The sequence below is a fragment of the Ascaphus truei genome, chromosome 6 (assembly GCF_040206685.1).
Source record: "Ascaphus truei isolate aAscTru1 chromosome 6, aAscTru1.hap1, whole genome shotgun sequence".
Classification (NCBI taxonomy): domain Eukaryota; kingdom Metazoa; phylum Chordata; class Amphibia; order Anura; family Ascaphidae; genus Ascaphus; species Ascaphus truei.
Genome location: NC_134488.1, coordinates 127443387 through 127469651, shown reverse-complemented (window position 1 = coordinate 127469651; position 26265 = coordinate 127443387). Strand labels below are relative to the sequence as shown.

Here is a 26265-nt window from a genome sequence, read left to right as displayed (position 1 = left end):
TGTGTGACTGGCTGTGTGTGTGTGTGTGTGTGTGTGTGTGTGTGTGTGTGTGTGTGTGTGTGTGTGTGTGTGTGTGTGTGTGTGTGTGTGTGTGTGTGTGTGTGTGTGTGTGTGTGTGTGTGACTGGCTGGGTGTGTGGCTGGGTGTGTGTGACTGGCTGTGTGTGTGTGTGTGTGTGACTGGCTGGGTGTGTGTGACTGGCTGTGTGTGTGTGTGTGTGTGTGTGGCTGGCTGGGTGTGTGTGACTGGCTGGGTGTGTGTGACTGGCTGGGTGTGTGTGTGGGCAGCTGGCAATGGCTGCTTGTATCTTTGTTTTGTACCCAGTCACGTCCTGGCTGTGCCCCTGATCATGGATTTGGGAGGGAATGAGATGGGGGGGGGGGAGGACTGAGAATATATAAATAACATACCACCCCACTGACGGTGTGTGTGTGTGGCTGTGTGTGTGTGGCTGTGTGTGTGTGGCTGTGTGTGTTTTCATCATTTGGGTCTGACGCAGTTGTAACGGAGTAGTCAAAGTGTTCATGTTTTCAATAAACTTGTTCAAACAATGTGTGTTTTAAATTTTCGCATGCGCAACATAACACCTCAATTCTTACATGTGGGGCTATTTTCACTTCTAATTCGCCACACCTGTGGCTACATTGAAAAATAGGTTACCCACCCCTGCTCTAACCTCTAGAAGGAAACCCCCTCCTTCCTAGGGGAGTAGCTTGTAAGCCGGCCTCCTATCAGTCATAGGACCCCCTTGTAATTCCAGGTTACTCCTGAACTGTATTAGGTGGCACACACATAACATAACCAGCCCTGCAGGGTTTGCTCCCAACACTGCCCACTCCTTACTGGGACTTACAGTGCTAGAGGGGCCAGGGAATCAGTACTCCTAGGGGACTTGGTAACATCTACATAAAGCTGCCTGCAAACACTTACTTGCTGTTATTGGTCCAAGTTTAAAGATGACAAGTTCATGTTCTTCTTTTGTATCCGCCCCCTACATTTTTGTCAACGCCTTTCTCCCTTTAGGAATAAGAAGAGCACAAACATTCCTCCCTTTCTCTGCTAACGGATAAGAGCTGCACACACTGCGCCTCCAACCTCTCACAATGAGGTCCCTTCTGCAAGTTCTCTGTGTCCTCTCCACTCTGGCAGCAACAGGTAAGTTTGTTTCTATTGCGTTTTTGTGCCTTTTAACTCTTTGAGGGGGCAGATTACTAGAAAACGTTTATTACATAGGTGGTTATTCCCTTTGTTCTTGGAGCTGCACTTAAAAACTGCTGTATGGTTTGTGCTATGTGCAATAAAAAAAGTTGTCGAAAACAGGAATCTTATAACATGAGATTAGAAGTCTCTGGTGCCCTGTACAGGCAAGGGTAATATTTAATTTGAATTGAGCATTGAATAGCTTATATTAAAAAAAAACTTTCTAGAACTTCATAATAATTATAGGAGATTAATGTACACTAAGGTTCATGAAGACAAATAATTGTTATTTACAAAAATAGACACAATTAGTAATACTGCGCAAGGCTCTTTATGCTGGAATTTTTCTGGGCTGAATGTAAAAGGTATTTACGCACAACACCATATATAGAAATCGTCACTCCTCCTGATTCAGGGTGGGTCTGAGTAATAGTGATACTAATTAATGTGTCCATTATTATGTTAACTCCTACTGTATAGTGTACAGTATATTATAGAAAATGTAAACCGTGCAATCATTAATCGTAATAGTTTACACAGTCACACAGTGCAGTCACACAGCGCGGTTACGCAGTTACACAGTCACACAGCGCAGTTACACAGTCACACAGCGCGGTTACACAGTCACACAGCGTGGTTACGCAGTTACAGCCACACAGCGCGGTTACGCAGTTACAGCCACACAGCGCGGTTACGCAGTTACACAGCGCGGTTACACAGTCCCACCGCGCGGTTACACAGTCCCACCGCGCGGTTACACAGTCCCATGGCGCGGTTACACAGTCACCCCGCGCGGTTACACAGTCACCCCGCGCGGTTACACAGTCACCCCGCGCGGTTACGCAGTTAGTCACACCATGCAGTTACACAGTAACACAGCGCGGTTACGCAGTTACACAGTAACACAGCGCGGTTATGCAGTTACACAGTCACACAGCGCGTTACGCAGTCACACAGCGCAGTTACAGTCACAAAGCGAGGTTATAGTCACACAGTGTGGTTACGCAGTTACACAGTCACACAGCGCGGTTGCGCAGTTAGTCACACAGCGCTGTTACGCAGTTAGTCACACAGCGCTGTTACGCAGTTACACCGCGCGGTTACACTCACACAGAGCAGTTACACTGTCACACAGCGCGGTTATGCAGTTACACAGTGCGGTTACGCAGTTGCACAGTTACACAGTTACACAGTCACACAGCGCAGTTACACAGTCACACAGCGCGGTTATATGTATTTGCTTGGTTCCAGCACCTCAGGAATCAGGGGTTAATATGTTTGCAGTAGAATTGTTGCAAATGTTATGTTGCAGTTCTACCCATCAATCAGGGCCTGGCATGTAGGCAACTCCTTCCTACCCATCAATCAGGGCCTGGCATGTAGGCAACTCCTTCCTACCCATCAATCAGGGCCTGGCATGTAGGCAGCTCCTTCCTACCCACCAATCAGGGCCTAGCATGTAGGCAACTCCTTCCTACCCACCAATCAGGGCCTGGATGTCACGATGACATCAACTTTTATCAACACATTTATATTTCTGGGTACTTGATTGAACAGAACCAGTTGCAAAATAAATTGTGATTTATTTCCTTAATAGACAAACACACGACACCTGCAGAATACACTTAAAACAACACTCACTGGGATAAGGAAATGAAAGAAATTGTCCTTGGAACGAAAGAAATTGTCCTTTGCTTGCCAGTGCAAGAAATGCAGCCTTGGTTTTAAAAGTCCTGTGGTTATGTGGTTGTTAAACCTTTCACTCCTGGACTGGTTGCTGCTGTACTGGAACAAAGTCTTGCATCTTTACATCATGGATTAAAATTCAGGAATCACACTGGGAAATACCTGGGAGGCCACAGTTATAGACTGGCCAAAGCTATCTTTAACATGTGGATCCAATCCCCTCATGGGAACAAAAAAAACCACGAATAGCCAAGTGACCCGAAGTTCATAAGACCGGTCAAAAGGGCTGTCTGGTGGGCAGGGCGCATGGGTCAGGTTGACGCCCATGCCACTTAGCATACCTGGGCTACACCCATTTATTGGGGCCACTGTGTCTGGTCTCTGACTTAAAGGTGTCACTAGCCTGACATCTGCTGTGCATCAGTATGCCAGTATTGTATACATTATGGGCCTCTGGGTCTTGTCATAATTGACACTCTTTTAGACAGGGGGACTCTAAATCTGTGGGAGACTTTTGAGGCTCGATCATAAAAATAATTACAACCCTTTGGTTGGTCATAAAAATACCGAAGCTCATTCACCCATATCACAGTTGGAGGTCCAAGTAATTCCTGCTTGCACTTCCAAAAAAAAATACATCCTGCCTTACATTTAAGATCTGCTATCATGTGTTGGTTAGAGGGTTAGGCAAGCAATGCATCTTGTCTTTTACCCTCGCAGACAGGGAATGGCCTGCACATGGGGAATAAATATGGCGGGGACAGGGCAACAACAGTAGTGCATGGCAAATCAGGTATTAACCCTTTCCTCCCTGTCACACTGGGCATGTAGGCAGCTCCTTCCTACCCAACAATCAGGGCCTGGGCATGTAGGCAGCTGTTGCAATATTATGGTTTAAGTGTATAAAAAGGTGGGGAGGGAGACCCCTTGCAGACAGGGAGGGAGACCCCCAGCAGACAGAGCCTGCAGAGAGTTACAGAGGTGTTGCTGTAACAGGGAGAAACAGCAGTGTCCAATCCAGTGCTGGTCTCAGGCCTGAAAAACAGTCCTTAGGCACTGGGCAAAGAGAGAACAGGGGAAATCTCTGCAAGTAGGCCCCTGCGACTAGTTAGGCAGGGTATCCCCCAGTTGGGTATGTGTGATGTTTGTGTCTTTTGTATAATTGTGGATATTTTTTTCCAATAAATTAATTTTATAAACTCTCGTGTTCTGTCTGGCGATATTGATCCCTGGTATTAGTCCTGGGCTCCCGTGACAGCCATATTTACATAGTGTTACTCATAAATGACAACAATCTTGGAAATGTATGTTATTATCTTACAAATCATATATTTAAAAAAAATATAAATGAAAGGTTTTCATGAGATATGTTGTGTCCCCATACATTTCGTTACTACAATTTATGTATGTGTCCGTATCTCTTATAAGGGGTTAGTTTAACCTCCGGTTTGCTAGTAAAAATGAATTTATGTGTTGCGAAATGATACTCACCCTGCAGCTAAGTCTGCCTACGGTTCATGTTAAAACACCTGGTGTACACAGATTTTACTGGCCCATACTATTGAGTCATACTGGTTTCATATACTGTGCATACAATTGTATAACAACATAAAACAACGAGACACCAAATAAACGTCAGACTTTTTGAGTACACATTTATTATTCATTTATTGAATGAAATAGCAACAGGTCTATACATTGATTTTCAGTGAACAACTCTGATTTTTATATACTGCTCAATAGCAGGATTATCTCCTCCTCTATCTTAATAACAAGCAGACTCGATTTGAGGGACTGCCTGTCAGTGGATACTTAAATCTATTTATGGTTACCCACTGCTATTGTTAGGATCCTGATCATATACAGTGCTCTGCATTTGGATCCGGCACGCATTCAGTTTGTCATTTTAACACCCATTATTTCAGTTTGTTGTATTAATAAAAGATATTTTTAAGTCTTCTCACTCACCATCAGAGCGTGAGCTTGTGTGCTACACTTGGGTCACTTTCTCTCTTTTGCTAACATTATTGCTATATACCCAAGAGCACCGCTCACATATTCTTATCTAGTAGTAGCGGGGGCTCCCTACTGTTTTCCATATGTCTAGGGTGACCAGATGTCCTGGTTTAGCCGAGACAGTCCCGTTTTTTTAATGCCTGTCCCGGCTGCCAGACATTCTTTAATGTCCCGTTTTTTTGTGGCTGTCCCAGTTTTGACAATCAGAGAGCAAGAAAGCAGAGAACAGAGCAGAGGCGGGTCTGACGGCAACTGCAGAGGGTGGGGGCGGGGTTAGTGACAGCGGAGCCTCAGCAGTGAGAGCCGGAAGTGAGGTGCCTGCTGCCAGGGCTCAAGATGGCTTCCCCCCCCACCCACCCCAACCAAGCTCCACAGTGACAGGTAGGACACCCCTCCCCCCCCCCCTGCAGCTGCTCGTCAGAGCTGGTGTCAGTGTGTCTGTGCAGGGTCAGTGTGTCAGTGTGTCTGTGCAGGGTCAGTGTGTCAGTGTCTCAGTGCAGGGTCAGTGTCTCAGTGTCTCAGTGCAGGGTCAGTGTGTCAGTGTCTCAGTGCAGGGTCAGGGTGTCAGTGTCTCAGTGCAGGGTCAGGGTGTCAGTGTCTCAGTGCAGGGTCAGTGTGTCAGTGTCTCCGTGCAGGGTCAGTGTCTCAGTGCAGGGTCAGTGTCTCAGTGCAGGGTCAGTGTCTCAGTGCAGGGTCAGTGTCTCAGTGCAGGGTCAGTGTGTCAGTGTCTCAGTGCAGGGTCCGTGTGTCAGTGCAGGGTCCGTGTCTCAGTGCAGGGTCCGTGTGTCAGTGTCTCAGTGCAGGGTCCGTGTGTCAGTGTCTCAGTGCAGGGTCAGTGTCTCAGTGCAGGGTCAGTGTGTCAGTGTGACCAGAAACAAAAGCTGCTGGTTTCTTACATCTGTTTAATGATAGGCGAGCGATTATATTTCTACAGAAAGGCAAACAAAAGAAAAAAATTGTTATCAGTGATATGCATCAGCAGTTACAAATTAAATTCAGTCAAAATAGAGCATACGGATCTGTTAGCAGGCGTTTGTGCTTACATATCCTGTCTGAAAAGTCATTTTCTGAGAATAAGACAGGTATTAGCGGGGTGACAAAGATCTACGGCTTTACTTTCCGTGTTTGAGACAGACTAAAACAGCTTATATAAAACTGACAAAGCTCGCATATTATTTTAACCATTTCGGTCCCTGAGAAAAATAAAGCTGGCATATATTCGGGCAGCCGGGACAGACCTTAAAAACCGGGATTGTCCCGGCTAAAACGGGACATCTGCATGTGCCACCAAGCGAGGACAAACACATGACTCAAAGTTTATGTTGCATGAGATTGACGGGAGAGGGGGAGAAGTCCAAATATAGAGATCTGTAGATATTATTAATAATGCTAATATTATTTTTCAGAACAGCATTATGACTTTGTAAATATTACAATTTGTTTATAAATAATGTAACGGTTTATCCCCCCCCCCCCCCAATCTCCCATTGGCCTGGTTTTTGTAATAACCAACTCCCATTACGTGTGTGTGGTGGTGCACCTGTAGGCAACAGAACTCCTGAGGTTCCCGCTTGATGTTAGTAGGGGATTTTCAACTGAAGAGGTAGTGGGTGCGAGTTCAACTTACATCATGTGCAGCGCCTCCACCATCAGGATCTGTGCTTCCGCAGGGAGATGGTCCTGGTGAGGAACTCATTCTTGGTGGTGCCATCCACTGCTGAGTAATTTCACACTCACACAGTGGGGATATCATTAACAAGGTCATCTTTATTGTAGACGGTGATGTAGCAGACTGCCCCATGCAGCTGCCGGCTCTAGCCGCACATCTCTCCGTGCTGTCCCTTCGCCAGGTACGCCCTCCCAAATTGAAGTGGGATCCCCTCTTCTCCTAGGGAGATCCTCTCTGTGCCAGGTCCCTGGACACAGAGTGGCTTAGACAGGCTGATTGGTCAACCCAGACCGCTAGTTACTTCACTAGGGTCACAAAGTGTTCCTACAATCCCTTATGCAGGACAATACAACTTCCTAACAGCTTTCCACTGCTGCTAGAACACCCTATAACTAACTGTGTTGTGCCTTATATACTTCAGGAGGCAGGCGCATCCCTGATGTCACTATCCAGGGACTCAGAGCATACAGCCACTCCCCTCCATACATAGGGCACCTCACCATTGGATGAGGGAAAACCTCCATAACTACTGCTGGCATACCTGTTCTTACCAGGACTTACTGCCAACAGAGAGGAAAGCAATATACCATTATTATGCATGGCTATAATAATATTATAGGCTAAAGCTGGTAAATTCCGGGCATTATTGAAATCCCTGCTCTCTGATGTGATAATGCCCGAAATTGTAAATGATCAGTAATGGCCCGGAATTTTTGGCAGCTTGCCATGTTTTTCAGCCAATCAGCTTTCAGTTCTCATTCACAAAGAGTGAAATTTGCTCTTAGACAAGGGAGGTGATTGGACAGAAAGCAGCAAGCCAAGCACTGACTCCTCCCCCACCCTACCTGCAGAGGAGAGTGAGGGGAAAGGTTTGTGTGTCTGTTGTGTGTTTTGTGGGTGTAAAGGGGGTCAGCAGAGTCTTGTTGGTGTGTTTCTGCAGTGTGTGTTTTGTGGGTGGAGGAGGGGTGCAGAGTGTTTTGTTGGTGTGTGTGTGTCTGCAGTGTGTAGGTTTACAGGGTGCTGCAGTGGGTGTAGAGGGGAGGCTGCTGGTGTGTGTTTTGTGGATGTGGAGGTGACCGAGTCTGTTTTGTTGATTTGTGTGCCTTGTAGGTGCAGAGAGGGGCTGCAGTGTGTGTTTTGTGGGTGGAGGAGGGGCGCAGAGTGTTTTGTGTGTTTACATGGGGGCTGCAGTGGGTGTAGAGGGGGGCTGCTGGTGTGTGTTTTATGGATGAAGAGGGGGCAGCAGTCTGTTTTGTTGGTGTGTGTTTTGTGGGTGTATAGGGGTCTGCTGTGTGGTGAGTGTGGAGGAGGGCTGCAGTGTTTTTGTGGGTGTAGAGGAGGGGGGCTGCACAGTGTGTAAGGGGTCTGCAGAGTGTGTATATAGAGGGGGGTCGCAGTGTGTGTGTGTGTATAGAGGGGGCTGTGTGTATGTACAATTTCCTTTTAATAAACTTGCAGTAAAAGCATAAGAATGTAGACAATCATGCTGATAAAAATCAATATGACTACAAAAATGTATCTCTTTTATGAAAAATTAAAAATAAGCCTACATTTAGACTATAATAGTAATAATCCCCTCAGAACAGGGCATTACTGGCCAATACTGTAATGCCCTGGCTGGGTTAAAGTCCCTCGGCTTCGCTTCGGGCCTTCAACTCTTCTAGCCAGGGCATTATTGGCCAGTAATGCCCTGTTCTTCGGGGATTATTGCTTAAATAATAATAACTGTATTTCATATAGCGCCTTTCTCCCAATGGAACTCAAAGTGCTTCACAATGACAATACAGAGCACGGTACAATGCAGATAGGATCTTTTACAGACAGTCTCTGCCCAAATGTGTTTTTAATCTATGTTGGCACAGGGAGATAAGATCACAAGGAGCAAATACAGGGAATTGAACCAAGTTCCCCTGATTTAAATACCATGTAATTGTTTACAGAGTCAGTGTCTTTGCTCACTGAGCCACTGTTTATAATAAAATCTCGGAGATTATTAAGGGGAACACTGAATAAGAAAATAAATGGATGTAGATAATAACAATATAACATTTCCAAAATGCTCGGGCTATATTAAAGCTGCAGACCAAGCAATATCCTACATGTGTGTTTTGTTTTAATAAATCAGTTCTGTACTATGAGAAAATAGTTGAAGCATTTTTTTTTTAAAACACTGAATTACATTTTTAATGTATTATAATGTAACAAGCATTTTTTGTTTCTATAGCAACCATTTACACAGTCCCGTCCCCTTCTGAAACAGGCTCTGGCACACCCCTTTTTGAGCCCTGCCCTCTCTCTAGCAGTGCCCCAATTGTATCTAGTGACTGCCTGGTCACATGATCTTCAAAGGAGAACGGATCGATCGGCAACTTACTTATCATTCTGTGGATTGTGTTGATGCACATATTAATGAGAGAAAAAAATGGCAGCTTGGACTGCTGCTTTAAAGGAGATCCTAAATATGGAATAAAAATGTTATGGTTCACATCAAAGGAAGTGTAAGGTTTCACATTAGGAGTGGTGGGGTGTGGGGAGTTTAGATTTTAAACTAGAGCAAAACAAGTTCCCCCAGATTTATGAAAGACATTATTATATAATATAATGGGATGTTTTACTTGGATAAATGTGGTGCAGCGTTTTAGCACATGGGAGACTCTTATACATGGCCCCAGGAAAATGAGTGAGCCAAGTGTGTGTAATCCTTTATCAGTTTGCATGTAAAGTACACAGCGTTGCTCTCAACTGAAGAAAGATTAGCAAGTGATGTAAATGAGTGATATAAAGCAAATGATTCTGCCGCTTGCTGGGCCTTCAACTAATGACATTGTGTTTATCTCTCAGGTTATTCTCTCTCATGTACACAGTGTATGGCTCTCAGTGGGACATCCTGCACAGGTCCCTCTATAACCTGCCCAGCTGATAAAGTTTGCCTGTCTTCGTACACCGTGACCACAGCAGGTGTGTTGTACTGTTTACTGCATGTCAATGACTTTAAAGTGTTATTAATGTTCTTTTATTTCAGGGGCAAGACAATAGATGTGTTTCATATCCGTCAAAGGGAGAGAAAAAGGAGACAGAAAATGTTAAGTTACAGTGAGATCTCTTTGAGAAACTGGAGAGATCTCAAAACCCTGTGACAGAATAATAATCGGATCCGTAGCACAGCTCTGAGGAAATGCCAATTATATAAAGTACATAACCATGATCCTACATTTAACATTAATCTTGTGTAAGAACTGTGTAGCACTGCTTTCCCCACCCTCTGGGAGATGTTACTCTGCTACTGGTGCTGTGGTGCTGTGGCTAACCTGTGAGGGTCCAGGAGAGCCGTGATGTCCGCGTTGTTGTGGGGACAGGCTTTAGATGTGATCAAGCTTGGCTCGGGGTGTCGGCTCCAGGAATCCCAGAGTAGTTCCCACCAAAGCATACTTCATTTACACCCCTGCCCAATTACTGCTGCCTCAGGCAGGGATATATAAAACAAAGGGGCTTTATTAGCAGTCACTGCAGATGGAATATACAGCGATGCAGATGTCCCCAGACTTCTGGATGGTGGTGGACCTCTGATAGTGGTGAGGCCTATGTAGAATGTAACTGTTCTAAGGGGCTGGGGCACGCTCATCCCAGATGGGAGTCTCACAGCCCTTCCAGAATCCCGAGTAGGACTCCTTACAAATTGTCACTTCCCATCTGAGCTAAGGAAGGGGAGAGCTCAATGTCTGTAGCACTATTGGTTGTACACCACTTCAGTCACTCAGTCAGCAGGGGGGGGGGGGGTCAAAGCGCCTAGAATTAACCTGTCGCAGCCCGTAGGCCTATCAGGGCTTATATGACAGGAGGCAGTTTAGACCGGCTACGCTACAACTAATTAACCATTTCACTACTAAGTCAGCTAGATATGTGCTGTATCTTTGTCAGTTAATAAGAATATTTTTTTCAAACTTTGTCTGTAGGCGGAATGGTGATAAGTAACGTCTTTGGTAGAGACTGTGAGTTACAAAGCAAGTGCGGCACGTCTGGGAGTATAAGCGTTCCTAACGCCAAGATCAAGATGAGCACCTCCTGTTGTACCACTGATAACTGCACTCCTCCCATACCCACCTGTAAGTGCCTCAGTGTCATTATTTACTGTGCCTGTCTGTGCTACCTCCAAGAATCCACCAGTCTCTGCCATATTCGTATCATTTCCTTCTGTGTTACTTACAGTACATATACCACCTGCCTTTAATTACTTGATTGATTACATTTACAGTACCTACATACCTGTTACTATGAAAACTCTGTGTAATTTATGGTATATATTGCTGTTTTTATTTACTTTATGTATCTGGCAGGTAATTACAATATGGGTATATTATTATTATTATAATATTATTATTGTTATTACCAATGTCAATTCACTCAACTCACTGGTTATGTACACAATAATTTCGGAAACGACTTGCTGTCTCATATTAGTTGATCATTTAATGTTACTGTACAGTAGTGTCACTACAGTAGTATACACTGTAATCTCACTGCACAGTTATTTCTCACTGTCTCACTGCAGTACAAGGACGGCAAAGACAATGACCACTTCTTCAAACTATTAGGATACGCGCACTTACAGCTGTTGATATCAATCTTTTATAACACAATATATGGGCCACGGGTAGAGATGGGCGAATCCCCCTCCCCAAAATACATTTGGAAAATGCATTTTCCGCCCAAGTTCAGTTATGTTGTGTACAAACCGCGGACGGATTTGATCGGTTTCAATCCGCGCAGATTCATCAGAATTCGCCGTTGAATACATCCCGTTAATAGATTTGTAGAATCCGATCTATTGGCAGTTTCATAATTGCTAAATCAGTGGATTGGTTTCTGCAAATCCTTTCACAGGTTGCAGAACCCACAGAGTATGGGTGATTTTATTTAAAAAAAAACGCAAAATGCAAATCGCCCTTTTTGAGATTGATCTGTGATCTGTGATCTGTGGGAACCGGCCGATCGCTGCACATCCAAATCTGCAAAATAAATTCGCCCATCTCAAGCCAGAGGGATAATCTTAAATCTTATGTTTTCGCTAGTCTTATTATTTATTCTTCTATCCTGGTAAATTCAGTGCAGCGCAAAATAAAATGCACATTGGTTTAACACAAAATCAAGATCTATACAAGGATGAGTGTGACAGCCAGATATAGAAATAATTGTATCGTGAGATCCTACACTGATTCATACAATGTAAGGAATATAATGGTTGACATATGGAATCGGATTTTTTATGCACATGATATAATGGTGTCATTGTGTGATATGAAAGCCCGTCTTCTGCTGAAGTATAACGTCCCGCGTGTTCTCTGCTCTGTGCTGCAGGATTCCTGGTCTTAGGTAAATGCTGCAAAGTAGTGTACAAGTAATACCTAAACACAGGGCATCTTCTTCCAGCACATTAATTAGAGTGAGGCAAATTGCACATGAAGCTTAATTATCACGGACATGAAGTGTTCAGAAAATTAGGGCAAATATAAATATTCATAGCATCCGATTCCCTTCCTCTTCCTCGCTTATAGTGCCAGCTGATAACGATGTAATGAATGGATTAACGTGCCGAACCTGCACCTCTGCAGACTCGGACTGGTGTTACACTTCGGATACCATGAAATGTACTGGGAACGAGAAGATGTGCCTTCTCCAAACAACAAAAATGTCAGGTAATCCCAATAGGGTTTATTCACTTTTACGCCAATTTCACTCCTCTTATTGGTTCATTCCACTATAATTATATTGCACAGATATTCCTTCACTGCACAACTATTATTCAGTGTCTCACTGCACTAAGTTACACTGTCATGTATGTATGTATGTGTGTGTATATGTATGTATGTATGTATGTATGTATGTATGTAACGGATTTTCTGGCCTATCCTGACCCACCCAATCTCACTTTGGCCCCTGTGGTCTAACCAGTCCCCATTACAGTGTAGTGTCTGGTGGTGCACCTGTTGGCAACAGTGCTCCTGAGTCTCCCGCATGATGGTGTGTGGGGATTGCCTGCCAGACAGGCAGCTGAGGTAGTGTGTGCGAGTCCTACCTAGATCCAGTGCAGCGCCTCCACCTCATCAGGATCCCAGCGTCCGCATGTGGATGGTCCTGGTGAGGAACTCCTCTGTGGTGCCTCCCTCTGTGTAAGTACTCCACACTCACACACAAGGTTATATTTGAACAAGGTCATCTTTATTGGCATGGTGATGTGGGCCAGCTGCCCCTCACAGCTATCAGCTTAGCCACTCATAGTCATTAGTGCTTCCCTTTGAAAGGTTCCTCCTTTTCTAATGGAGTTGCTTCCACCTCTCCCCTAAGGAAGATTCACCAGCTTCTCTCTGTCTGCTCTGAGCTGCACACAGTCACAGCTCTTGCATCAGCCTCTGCAACATTGTTGCAGAGCTCCACATGACTCTCCTGAACAGAGTCAAACACCAACTGAACAGAACTAACTTTAGGCAGTGCTGTGTCTTATATCACCTAGGAACAGGCACATCTCTGATGTCACTAACTGTGGACACACAGCATGTTGTCACTTCCTTTGGGACATATGACACCTCATCAGGGTTTGAGGGCAAACCTCCATGTTGACTACTGGCAATCCTGCATACTTACCAGGTTTACTGCCAGCATGAGAAAGAGATATGTACACCAATTTACACATGGCTACATTCTCCCCCTGGTGGAACCCAACGCCCCGGCTGGGATCTAAATTTGCGGAACCTTCCTTCAGGTAGCACTGCAAAACACAACAATACACATTACAGTACATATCTTTTCATACATAGTAACAGATACATCCTAACGTAGATGTATAACAACCAGGATTACTCCCTGCTGGAGTATCCATTACTGGTACTACCATACCCTCTTACGGTGGCCTACGCACAGCATGGTCCACTGGGCTTAGAGCAGCAATGCTGTAACACTCTGGGTGACATACTGGACACCCACAAACAGCCCATAACTCTGGCCTGGATGCTGGTGGACTGAGAGGATCATGCCCATACACTTCCTTAAGGCATTTCCTGGAGATGTAAGCTATCCTTTCTGCTGTCTCAGTATACCAATTTTCATCTGATACTTCACGATCCCAATTTTCTATGGAACTATCAGTATCCCAATTTTCCTCCCCATCACTGTTCTCTTCCCCAGAACTATATCCTCTATCCTCATCAGTGGAATCCATCCATCCCACATAACCCTCGAATAATGGGATCCACCACCGGTTCTCCCTAACCTTCTCGGGCTCTGACTCTAGGGACAAGAAATAGGGGAGTGAACCCCTCGGGATACCGTGGCTACCAAAACCGTGGTGGTTCTATTTATGCAAGTCCCTGGTAGCAAGAGGTGGACATCCTTTAAATAATAAAGACAATAGGCAACCCAGATATAGCCGTACAGACTAAAGCAGGGCGGGGGGCTTTGGACCGGGGGAAATACCCGCGGGCACGTCCAGGGAGATGCTCGAGAATAAGTCCCAACCGGTAATAGAACGCCTCACCCACGCCCTGTGTCCCGGACTAAACCCAGCGGTCAGTACTCACGACTCCTTGTGTGAACTGCCAAAGTGCTGGTTGAGGGGTTGCCCAGCGGTCTGCTGTATGGTGGTGTCCTCGTGTGCTCCAGCAGGAAGTGGAAGAGATAGGTGAAAAAGCGAGTGACGCCGCGGTCACGACTCCTCTGAACAGCCAAACGCATGTAGAAAAATAAAAAACTTTATTGAACAAACAAGTGAACAACAGCCATAGTCATCCTCTGACGCGTTTCGTCCGGGTCACGGACTTTTTCAAAGAGTTGAAAAAGTCCGTGACCCGGACGAAACGCGTCAGAGGATGACTATGGCTGTTGTTCACTTGTTTGTTCAATAAAGTTTTTTATTTTTCTACATGCGTTTGGCTGTTCAGAGGAGTCGTGACCGCGGCGTCACTCGCTTTTTCACCTATCTGACTCTAGGGAGTCTCCCTCCTCCGACTTCACAATAGCCACGTTAGAGCCCCAACTAGACATTGATACCTCCCCCGAATAGCCTCCACCCACCGACCCATCATCGGACGTACAGCTCGTCAGTCCGTACCTCACCGGTTCCCTGGGACCCTCCCGACATCCCCAAACTGGGCGTGGACCCACGGGAAAAGGTGACTGGGACAGGGGCCTTATCTAGGGCATGGGTTTGGGCGTAAGGACGGGCAAATGGTATCCGCGGGGTTCCGACCCGCTCTCTACCTTTAGATTGTCCAGTATCACTGCAAGGACTCTACGCTGGCTGAGCCTCACCCTTCTCGGCTCTCCTCGCAGCCTGCCAGCTCTTTGTTGTCACGGGTGATCGGGAAGCACTGCCCGATCGCCGAGGCGTTGTGGTTCTCTCTCTGGTCGTTCCGCTACCTCCGCCGGGATCTCTTCCTCCAGAACGACTTCTGCCGCCGGAAGTGATGGTTCTGCTCTCCGCTCGGGCCTGGGCTAGGCCTTTCTCCGCCTTTGCCACCACCGGCGCCTGGGGAGGGTAAGGATGTATCTCACCGCTCCGTCGGCTCGGGATGGGATCTTCTCCTCCTTCCGCGCTGTAAGTCACCACGGCCGTGGGACTCCGCCGCTCCGGTTGTCTCCGCACAGGCGATCTCGGCACCTTGAGACTCCGCTCCGCTGCGACACAGGTAAGTGCTGGTTCTTTTGCAGCACCGCTGTAGTGGTCCGCCGGTAGGTGCATCACCACCGATGTCGGCTTGCCTGCTCCTCATCCGATGAAGCAGACTCCGACGCTAGTAGTGGCACTTCCGCAGGGGACCGACGGTGAGGTTCCGGGTTCTCACCGCGGTTGTAGACCCCTTTCTCTCTAGGCTCCGTTGCGATCATTAGGAGCGATCCCCATTCTCCGGGATCAACTGGTTCGGTGCAGGCCGCATGCAGGGCTTCAGCCGTCAGCATGGCTGTGTCCGCTCCCACCTCCTCGGTCTGCCCTGGTACGAAGGGCTGCATGGCCCCTAGGTAGTGGATGCCACATTGGGGACACCTTGCCGTGGTGCTAGCTTCTCCACCGGGTAACCTGCACTGCGTGCACAGACACCGCAATGTCTCTTTGTCCCCAGCCTTGACTACCAGGAAGCCTCCTGGCAATGAATAGGGATATATGTCCATCTGGCTCTTGGTAGTGCTGGTTACGGGAGACACTTTGCCCAGTGGTCTCTCCTGTTCACCAGCTCCTCGCAACTGTGGGACAGGAAGCTCACATCCAGCTCCTCCCTCAGACAACTCTGGTCTTGCCTGGCAGAGATAGAGACCCCTCCCCCTAGTGAATATTTGGGGAGTGTCCCACAAGTTAATTGGATGCCCCGGCACAGGGGCTGAACTTTTCACAGTCCTGGGGGGCGCGGCCTCCGATTTTGCGCCACTACCCCCTGAGCGTAACTCCTTATTTGGCGCCAATCCCTGCCAATTTCTTGCAGCTGCCTTGCTTGCAAAATACTTTTCTTTCCCGCATACAGCACCATTTGCAGGAACTACTTTCTGTAACAGCACCGCCGGCTCACCAGCTCCTTGCTCCGCTAGATTCATGCCCACGGGGCATAATTGGAAACCACTCCCCCTGGTTGAGATTAGGGGGAGGTCCCATAGATTTATCGGGTGACCCAGCACTGGGGCTGAGCTGGTCATAGTCCAAGAAGGCGCGGCCGCAGCTTTCGCGCCATACCCATCAGGGCGGGGTTTTCCTGTTGGCGCCACTCCTGGCCAACTCTCTGCAACTTTTGCATTTGCAGAATTCTCTGCACTCGGCCCACGCGGTCTCCCAGGGAAGCGGAAGCCGCCATTTTGATTTGCATCGCCAATCTCTTTAGCAACGGAGGTAGCTTTTTGTGTGTTGTACACTGACTGGCAAGCCAATTCACCATTCTCCCCACACATTACGACAATGTCCTCCTCGCTATCATCCGGAGTAATACTCCGTGGCCCTAGGCAGGACCAGAACGGCGCGGCCAAAGCCTTGGCACCACTCCACAGCAGGCTCGTGAAAGTCATTTCCGTAGCATGCTCTTCACCCGCACACACAACATGTGCGCTCTCTCCATTAGCCTCCGTCCGCCATTTTGGACTTTCCGCACCGCGAGGATCCTCCATTCTTGTGGTCGCTGTATTCATCTTTTGTTTGTCCTTATTGTACATGGAGCTCCTCTCTGCGGGGCAGCCACCACACCGGTACAATAAAGATTGCCCTGATGCACCACCTTGTGTACCTAATGTAGGCTGGACTCGTGTTGCACTACCTCAGTCTAGGCTCACTCTCTTAGTGACTGCTGTATCTCCTTCCTCCCAGTCTGTGCTCCCTTCGGTAAGTGGTCTGGAATGGGCTAAAGTACTCTGGCTCTTCCATGCAGTACTTGGGCGTCTACCTCTCTTGGTCAGCCTAGTGCAGACCCTCTCCAGGATTCCTGACCACGTTAACAGGCTATCCCTTTAGGCATCCTACCAACTAGCACTGCCTCAAGGTGACTAGGACAGCTATAGCCCGGCTCCAAACCCCCAACTCCTTCCAGGCCTCTAGGTCGTCCCTGCGAACTGACAAACTCCATCAGCCCCCTGACTACCCCTAGGTCCGTCCCAACGCAGCACAAAGTGGCAGCAGACACTCTCCCTGTTTCCCAGTGTGCCTAGCAAAAGCCTGTCCTGTTGACAGGTCTACATATCTCAGCAGCGCCTCCAAATGTAACGGATTTTCTGGCCTATCCTGACCCACCCAATCTCACATTGGCCCGTGTGGTCTAACCAGTCCCCATTACAGTGTAGTGTCTGGTGGTGCACCTGTTGGCAACAGGACTCCTGAGTCTCCCGCATGATGGTGTGAGGGGATTGCCTGCCAGACAGGCAGCTGAGGTAGTGTGTGCGAGTCCTACCTAGATCCAGTGCAGCGCCTCCACCTCATCAGGATCCCAGCGTCCGCTTGTGGATGGTCCTGGTGAGGAACTCCTCTGTGGTGCCTCCCTCTGTGTAAGTACTCCACATTCACACACAAGGTTATATTTGAACAAGGTCATCTTTATTGGCATGGTGATGTGGGCCAGCTGCCCCTCACAGCTATCAGCTTAGCCACTCATAGTCATTAGTGCTTCCCTTTGAAAGGTTCCTCCTTTTCTAATGGAGTTGCTTCCACCTCTCCCCTAAGGAAGATTCACCAGCTTCTCTCTGTCTGCTCTGAGCTACACACAGTCACAGCTCTTGCATCAGCCTCTGCAACATTGTTGCAGAGCGCCACATGACTCTCCTGAACAGAGTCAAACACCAACTGAACAGAACTAACTTTAGGCCTTGTTCAGGGTGCCAGCTGCAGGACTCGGAGGGAGGGCGGGAGGGCGGCAGTGCGGCAGTTTGCTGGGCGATCTGTGTTTATCCCCCAGCAGACTTTTCAGCGTTGGGGAGGGGGCGGGGTTACACACAGCAGGGTAAGTATCGAGGTTGCAGTCATGAAATCATTCTGAAGAATGATTTCATTGGCTGCCTAGGTCCCAGTTACACTGCTGCAGCTTCAAAAAACGAAATTTTCGTTTACTGAAGCTGAAGTCAGCTTCAACTCCGGGCTTCGGAAACAGGGCGGTTGCTACCCTGACAACCAGTATTCAAATTGAATACTTTGTTTCTCACGGCAGCACGCACGGCAGCACGCCCTCCCTGCGAAGCCAGCACCCTGAACGAGGCCTTAGGCAGTGCTGTGTCTTATATCACCTAGGAACAGGCACATCTCTGATGTCACTAACCGTGGACACACAGCATGTTGTCACTTCCTTTGGGACATATGACACCTCACCAGGGTTTGAGGGCAAACCTCCATGTTGACTACTGGCAATCCTGCATACTTACCAGGTTTACTGCCAGTATGAGAAAGAGATATGTACACCAATTTTACACATGGCTATATATATATATATATATATAATCTGGAAAATTAAATCCTGGGCAACGCCGGGTATATCAGCTAGTGTATATATATATATATATATAGTGTGTGTATATATATATATATATATATATATATATCAGACAATAGGAAAGGAAATCCCTGCCCCAGAGAGCTTACAATCTAAGTAATCAAGCTTCACACTGCTTACTATACTTCATAAGCATTGTCCACTTCTTGAAAGATTTAGGAAGACCCCCTGACCATAATAATCCAATCCAAATCCAGCTCCCTGCCTGACTATAATGCACAGACACTACTCACTGCCTCCCTGTCATGTACATTAGAACTAACAATAATGTAGACATTGCTTTAAAAGGGATTTTGAAATACTGTTCAGCACTGGCATATACTGTAGGTGTTAATAACATCTGACATCTTCAAAGAGAAATTCATAAAATAGATGCATCTGTATGATACGTTTATGTAAATAACTTTTATGTTTGGATCCACAATCAATGACACGTCCTTAGAACCTTCATATTGCTTAATAGCTTTTTGCTTAGTATTACTGCGTAGCTGATCTTACCTTAGGGGCACGCAGGGCAGAATAGTTTATTTTGGTACAGTTCCAAAGAATAAAATGCTTCCTTATGTAGCCCTCTTTCCTACTGACATAGAAAGACTACTGATGCTGTGTGTACCTGTTGGCTCAGTGAGATCTGGGCCTCCGCTGGCTGGGAGCCTGGGGTAGCAATATTACTTGGCTGCGCCTCCACTTGCCCAGGATCCCCAATTAGTAAGATTCCCCTGGACAAGAATAACAATAATATTCCATATAGTATAACGGTTTACTATAAGTGAATGCAAAACATGAACATACATATGAATAACTAATCACCATGCAAGCAGATACGGCAATACAGTAACGTAACACACGTGGCTGTGCCACCTCCACCCTGGAGTAATGTCTCTCTCCCACCACCGCGGGTACCCCACACCGTGTCTAATGTTCTGGACCAGTCCCTTGGTCACTCAACCCTTGGTGTCCCCAAAGAACCCTCCCCCAAGGCGGGATCAGCGCCTGCAGGTACTGGTGTTGGTGCACTTAGTATAATACCTTCCGGCTGCTCCAGCAGCCGGTAAATGTACTTCACAAAGGATCAGCCGATCCAGCGTGGTCTCCTATGAGTCTGTACTTGAGTCTAGCAGCTTGATCCCAATCACCACTCTTACTGCAACACACGAAGACACAGTGTCCCTGTATACTGATATCAATAAAGGGTATGCTGCCCCTATCTATGGCGTTCCCTGCCGTACCACAAGCTAGTGGTGACTCAGGGCCTGCACTGGGGCCTAGGGGCAATCTCTGGCCTATGCAGTGGGTCACCGACCCCCTGCAACACACACCTCCTCTCCTCTTGCTTCCCCGGGGCGCACTTGCTAGCGTGGTCCCGCAGCTAGCTTCCCTTCCAGCAATCCTGCCTTCCGATTGGCTCCTGAGTCCCCTCCGACCTTACTGAGGCTCATGGGAGTTGTGGTTCCGCTAAGAGCCTTTCCCCTATTGGTCAGCCGTTCGCGCGCTTACTCCTTGCATGCGCGACCTTCCAGGAGCTCCCTGCAGCACACCTATGCTGCGCATGTGCAACGATCCATCTTGGCGGCGCCCTGTGCTAGTCGGGCCACCGCGGAGCCTCAGTGACACCCGAAAGCTGCCTGCTCGACCCACCCCACCCTCCTGAAGGGCCAGCTGACCTGTCGCTTATCCCTACAGCACTCGCAGCTAGGTACAAGAAAAGAGAGGTTCAGGGGAACACCACTACACTTAAAACATTATTCCAGTGTAAGTTGTCAGGTGAAGTTCAGTTTGTATGGACACGTCAGTGCAGTATGTATATCTTTTATGTATATAGCGCCATTTACATACATAGCGCTTCAAAGTAGTGATACATGTGACATAATAATATAAAACAGCGGTGTGCAAACGGGGGCGCGCTAGAGGGAGGTCACAGTATCAAAGGCTGCAGAGAGGTCAAGTAATATGAGCAGAGTGTAATGAACTTTCTTTGGCAGCATGGAAGTCATTAGTTATTTTAGTGAAGGCTGTTTCCATGGAGTGTGCAGTACAGATTCGAGATTGTAGAGGGTCTAGGAAAGAATAGGAAGTGAGAAAATGAAGCAAGTGAGAGAATACAAGGTGTTCAAGGAGTTTAGAAGCAAAAGGCAGGAGGGAGACCAGATGGTAGAGAAACTGGTAGGGTCAGCTTCCTGATTTTGAGTAATGATATAAATGTTGTGTGTTTTGAAGGAGGAGGGAAAGGTACCAGAGTAGAGGGGGGAGTTTAAAATATATGCGCGTAAGAATTAGAGTAAGAGCAAAAGGTTTGAGGAGATTGGGGGAATGGGGTCGAGAGGGCAAGTGGTAGAGGGATAAGGGGAGATCAGTAGGGACACATCTTCCTCCGTCACAGCTGTGAAAGAGTAGAAGAAGGCTGGAGGAGAGTTAGTAGGAGGTGTAGAATGTGAGGAGGATAGAGAGGAGATGTCTTAATGTATGGAACCCACCTTTGTCATGAAATAGTCAGCAAAGTCCTGAGGTGAAATGGAGGAAGAAAAAAAGGTAACAGACGTTGGTCTGAGTAGAGAATAGTTGGCATGAGTTAGACATGTGCATGTTTATTAGTGAACAAAATGAGCTATGTTTAGCCTGGGAGAGGGCAGAGATTAAACAGAATAGGATCCATTTGTAGGGAACGAAGTCTGCGAGAGTGTGAGATTTCCTTCAGAGGCGTTTAGAGGAACTAATGCAGGAACGCAGCATGCGTATGTGGTAATTTAGCCAGGGTCTGGGGTTGGAAGGGCGAGAACACCAGAGAAAAAGAGGGTCATGTACAGTGGTAAGAAAAGGTTTGTGAACCCCATTGATAATTATGGAAATTCCATCGTTTTTCCATGATAACCTTCTTGAATCAAAACCAATCTTTTCTTAAATATCCAATAAGGTTTATAGTAATTAAGAGTAGGGGTATGTGCAAAAGTCAGTAAAGCCCTGGTTTTACCAGCTAAATTAAAGGCAATAAATAGAATCAGGGTGCTTAAATAATTAAGTAGATCTTCAGGGCTTAGTTTGGGAGGCCCCATCCTATATAAAGATCAGAAACTTTGTGAGTTTGGTCTTCACCATACAGGTGTGTGGAAACACATCATGCCAATGTCAAAAGATGATCATCAGTCTAGAAACTGTTACAAAACCATTTCTAAGGATTTGGGGATCCACCAATCCACTGTCAGACAGATAGTTATTTAACTACTAAGAAATTTAACTATGCTTACATGGCACAGTGACAGCTTAATGCATTTACACACAAGAAAAGAAAAGGGCAAACAACGCACTGAGGATCAGTTGGTAAAAGTAAATATTATACTGTGTATATATATGTGTGTGTGTGTGTGTGTGTGTGTGTATGTGTATATATATCTATATATATCAGCAATAAATGTATTAAACTTACATAAGATAAACATGCAGCTCGGGAGACGTGGGATTGACGGCCGATGGGAACAGCAGATGATACAGTCCGGAACGTGATCACTGTCAGCTGGATGTTAGACTAACCCAAACTCCAACTGGTCTTCAATATCACAAATAAGCAACTGCACGTGACCTCAACGCGTTTCGCACATACATGCATCATCAGGGGAACCCAAGTCACCCGAGCTGCATACATAGCTTTTTATCTTATGTAAATTTAACACATTCATTGTTGTGTTTCTATATTGTTGTTTTTATGTTGTGTGGACCTAATATATATACTTGTAACCAGCTTATCCTCAGTACACGGTTTTCCTTTCTTGTGTGTTTGTGAGAATTTCTTCGGGGTTTCTCACTTAGGAGATATCGGAGTGCTCCTGCTGACAGCTGCAAGGGGATTACAGTTACACTCCGCTTATACTTGGGAGAGCGGGATGTGCATTTACACATGAGTTTTACTGCACATTGTAATTGTTCTTTCTTCTCGCTGCATTACAGTTACATTGTAAGATCACAGCATAGGTGTTACTTACTACATTTGGGTTGTATTGTAATAACTCTGCACAGACTATCTTCTCTACATCATGGTACAGGGAGAGCCACAGTTACAAGCACTAATTTGCATCACAGGGCCTTCTAGCAACACAGGGTTTAAACTGCAATTACAGTGCCGACACCAGCAAACACCACAGGGATTAAACAGGAAGAATATTGCAACGTTACTAGCTCACTGCGCTGAAGTTACTGTATTTACTCTTACGTACAACATTCTTTTCTCTGCAGGAACTAGGGCGGGCATAGTGGCCGTTCGTGGTTGTGCCTCTGAAAGTATCTGCAATATTGGTACCCAAACAGGGAGCTATGGTGATGTAGAGATGAAAGTAACATTTTCATGCACCAATGGAAGTAATCGTCTCCACCCAGGCTTTTTCTTGCCAGCTGTTGTGGCTCTTATGCTGATTAAACTCCTGTCTTAGTGCAATTGTAAAGAAGCCTATAAGATGTGTTCCCCCTTTTACGTACTGATAATGAGCCACTTTCTGTGTACAGTACATGCAACTTATGTATCAGATTTTAAGATGTTCCTCCTGAAATTAATTGTTATGATTATTGATTTAAGACTTATATGGATTTTTACTGCCTGCAAATGTATTGTGACATTGGGGACAAATCCTATGTAGAGATTGGCGGATTTGGATCCTTTGTGGATTGGCTGGTTTTCCTTTACGCGGATTGCCGCAGATCAGTCTCAAAAAACGCGATTTGCCTTTTCCACATTTTTTTTTTTTTTAACATTGACAATCAAATCCACGTATTTCGCAATCCGCTGGCGGATTATAAGAATCCACTCCGCGGACTCAGCAATCGAATTCGCGGATTGAAGTCTTAAAATCCACCAGCGGATTGCTGAATCCGTGGATTCGACTGGAAAAATCCACCAGCGGATTGCTGAATCATTGGACTGGTAAAATCCACCAGCGGATTGCTGAATCCGTGGATTCGACTGGTAAAATCCACCATCTGAATCCGTGGATTGTATACAATGACGTTTTTTTATTAATCTGCACTGATTGAAACGGGCACAATCCGCCGGCGGATTTTACACCGCGGAACCGGTTTTGAATGGAAAGCTTGGGAAATTCCACAAAATGGATTCTGATGGTTTCACCCCCATCTCTAGCCCTATGTATGTATGAAAATATTATAGCTATGGTTTATCAGGTTATTTTTTTTTAATAATTAACAGCTTTCCATATTATATATTAACATTTGTTGGATTATGAAATGTAAAATATCTGCCACTACCAAATATTTTTCAGGAAACCCAGTTATCTCCCAGTAAACCCAGAGGTGGACATCTCCGATTTATTGCATATCAGTAATATTTGTTACTGTGCTTTCTTGTTCACTTAAAGAAAAAAAAATGAACGTTTCAGAAATCGCGATAAATTATAACTTCATCTGTGAGAAACTCCAATGTTGTTCGCTTAAAAGGTCTGCAAAAAATAAAGAAAATCCTGTGCACTCCGATTGAATGTGCACTCTCTTCCCGGGGGCTCTGATCCCGGGGTGCGCTGCAGTGGTCACACTGGGTACTGGAGCCGAAAGGAAAAAGCAATGGGCACAACGGACTTTCGTGCCAGCAGTTTTTTTTTTTTTAACTCGGTCATACATTGACTTTGTTTCTACTGTGAGCAGTCGTACATCAGTGTGGAGCACAATAACAAATGATCTTTCAAGGACGTCCATTGTTCCCATCCGTTTCCTTTCGCACACTTAAATGTATCATATCCTACATCAAATCTACTTTTCTCCAGGACTAATATGGTTACTAGAACTTTGTACTTCATTATTCTGCCTTCAAAGTAATATGATCGCATACTTACAGCTGTAACTAGTTATCTGTAAGTACTGTATCTGTTTTGTATCCTGTACCTAATGGATATCAGTTACACCTATTGTATCTCATTCTTCTACCAGTGCGTGAGAGCGGAGAAGGGATCTATTGACTGTTTTTTCTGCTCCTTTTTGATTGAAGCTCAAACCTTTAGCGGATTAGAGCAATGTATTAAAATATTTTCCCAGAAATGTGTATTTCCCATGAATTATATTTATAAGGGCAGCAGGAAATGAATACCGCTCTATACATAGACACAAATATATGCAAACATTAAAATGTTTTATTAATAAAATGGTGCACAAAATTATATTATTTGTATGGATGCGAAGATGGATTTCTGTGATTCAGAATCCCTTATGGACTCGATTTAATTTATGTCATTCAAAATCTGTCGTCTGCTGTAATCCATCGGTTTAAATGAATGGGGTGGGAGGAAACATATCCCATGCACAACGGAAAGACTACGACTAAAAGTACAGGCTGTTTTGGGCACTGCTTATAAACATTAAAGAAATGGCACCTTTGCTTGCATGGGCTGTCACAGTGCCGGCTTGAAGGCGGTGAGATTGGTGCCACCGCACCGAGCTCTGCATTTACAGAGACCCCGCGCTCATCCCAACAGCAATTAAACTGGTTTCCAGGGGATGTGCGGGGGTCTCTGTAACTGTCTTACTTTCTCCTTCGTCATCTCTCCCTGCAGGGTCCCTCATCATGGCACCGTAACGTGAATGACATCCCGTTGTAATGACAACGCAACGCCATTTGACATCATGGTGCCATGATGAGGGACCCTGCAGGAAGAGCTGGTGAAGGAGAAGATAAGAGACCACGCACCTCATGTCTGCACTGAGCCCCACAATCTTCCGACCCGGCGGTGCACAGTGCAAATTGACACGAAAGACACCCCTGCGAGCGTTACTTGTGTATAATGATACACGCAACTATCCAGCTGACACACTTATCTCTCCAGGGGTGTCCCTAAAATTAGTAATGTCTTCCGTCAATCCCTCACAAAGCAAACCTCATCTCGCTGCCACCATCAAAATAATGTTAAGATATTATCTCTAGGAGTCGTCGGTCCCCTGTGTACTAGGAAAGAATATGATTACCACACAAAAAAACGGTTGTAGCAAAATGTGTCCAAAAAACGCAGCTTTTTTTCTGAAAAGCGCGCACAGTGAAATTAGGGCCCAAAGACAATACTTATTAAATTTTAGATTTAATATACAAAAGTAGTACAGTGCTTAGTTAGAGAAATAAGAATGTTGCAATAAACATACATTATAATATGCAGACAGTTATATTCAAATAATGGGATAAAAGAAACAGAAATTAATAACATACATTATAACATATTAGGCTTCTTAAGTTAGAAATATGAGAAGCCATGTGTTATTGTGTTAACACTCCCTTTGTTGAATTCTAATTTCATATCCCCAAATGCATAGTATTTATCCAAAAGCTTCTGCATTGCGAACAGAATAAGGTCACCTTCTAGAGCTTGTCCTTAACTCCCCCTCATCAATCTCTAATGATATGTTTAGGGCTTGGGGAGAGAAAATAGTTTTTTTTTTAAATTGAAAATGCATAATGTAGGTATAAAAAACCCTATAACTTTCTTTCTATAGCCACTAGAATGATGGGTCTATTTTGATAGGCCCATTTCCATCTTTGATGGACAAATGGATATCTTGCATATGCAACCTAATTGGTCTAAGATCTTTGGATTCCATTAAAACAGCGGAAAGTGCTGGGGATAAATATACATTTTTTATCCTTGCATATTGATGCAGTAGTGACTCCCGAGGTCAGTGTGAACAATACACCTGAAAGTGCCAGAATGGAAGGGTACA

At 45.7% G+C, this 26265-nt stretch overlaps 2 protein-coding genes across 2 annotated transcripts in view; one reads left to right on the top strand and one right to left on the bottom strand.

Moving 5' to 3' along the window:
* The first annotated feature begins 851 nt into the window (after nucleotides 1-851).
* LOC142497877 (phospholipase A2 inhibitor NAI-like) lies at nucleotides 852-24704 on the top strand. The gene is made up of 5 exons (XM_075606275.1): nucleotides 852-1155; nucleotides 9413-9529; nucleotides 10525-10674; nucleotides 12124-12264; nucleotides 22795-24704. The coding sequence occupies exons 1-5, from the start codon at nucleotides 1104-1106 to the stop codon at nucleotides 22986-22988; spliced, it is 654 nt and encodes a 217-aa protein (XP_075462390.1). The 5' UTR covers nucleotides 852-1103; the 3' UTR covers nucleotides 22989-24704.
* Nucleotides 23398-26265, bottom strand: part of LOC142498160 (uncharacterized) — a 30919-nt gene continuing 28051 nt past the window's right edge. Inside the window, exon 6 of the mRNA XM_075606668.1 lies at nucleotides 23398-23532. Within this exon, the coding sequence (XP_075462783.1) occupies nucleotides 23398-23532 (135 nt within the window). The remainder of the gene's footprint in view (nucleotides 23533-26265) is intronic.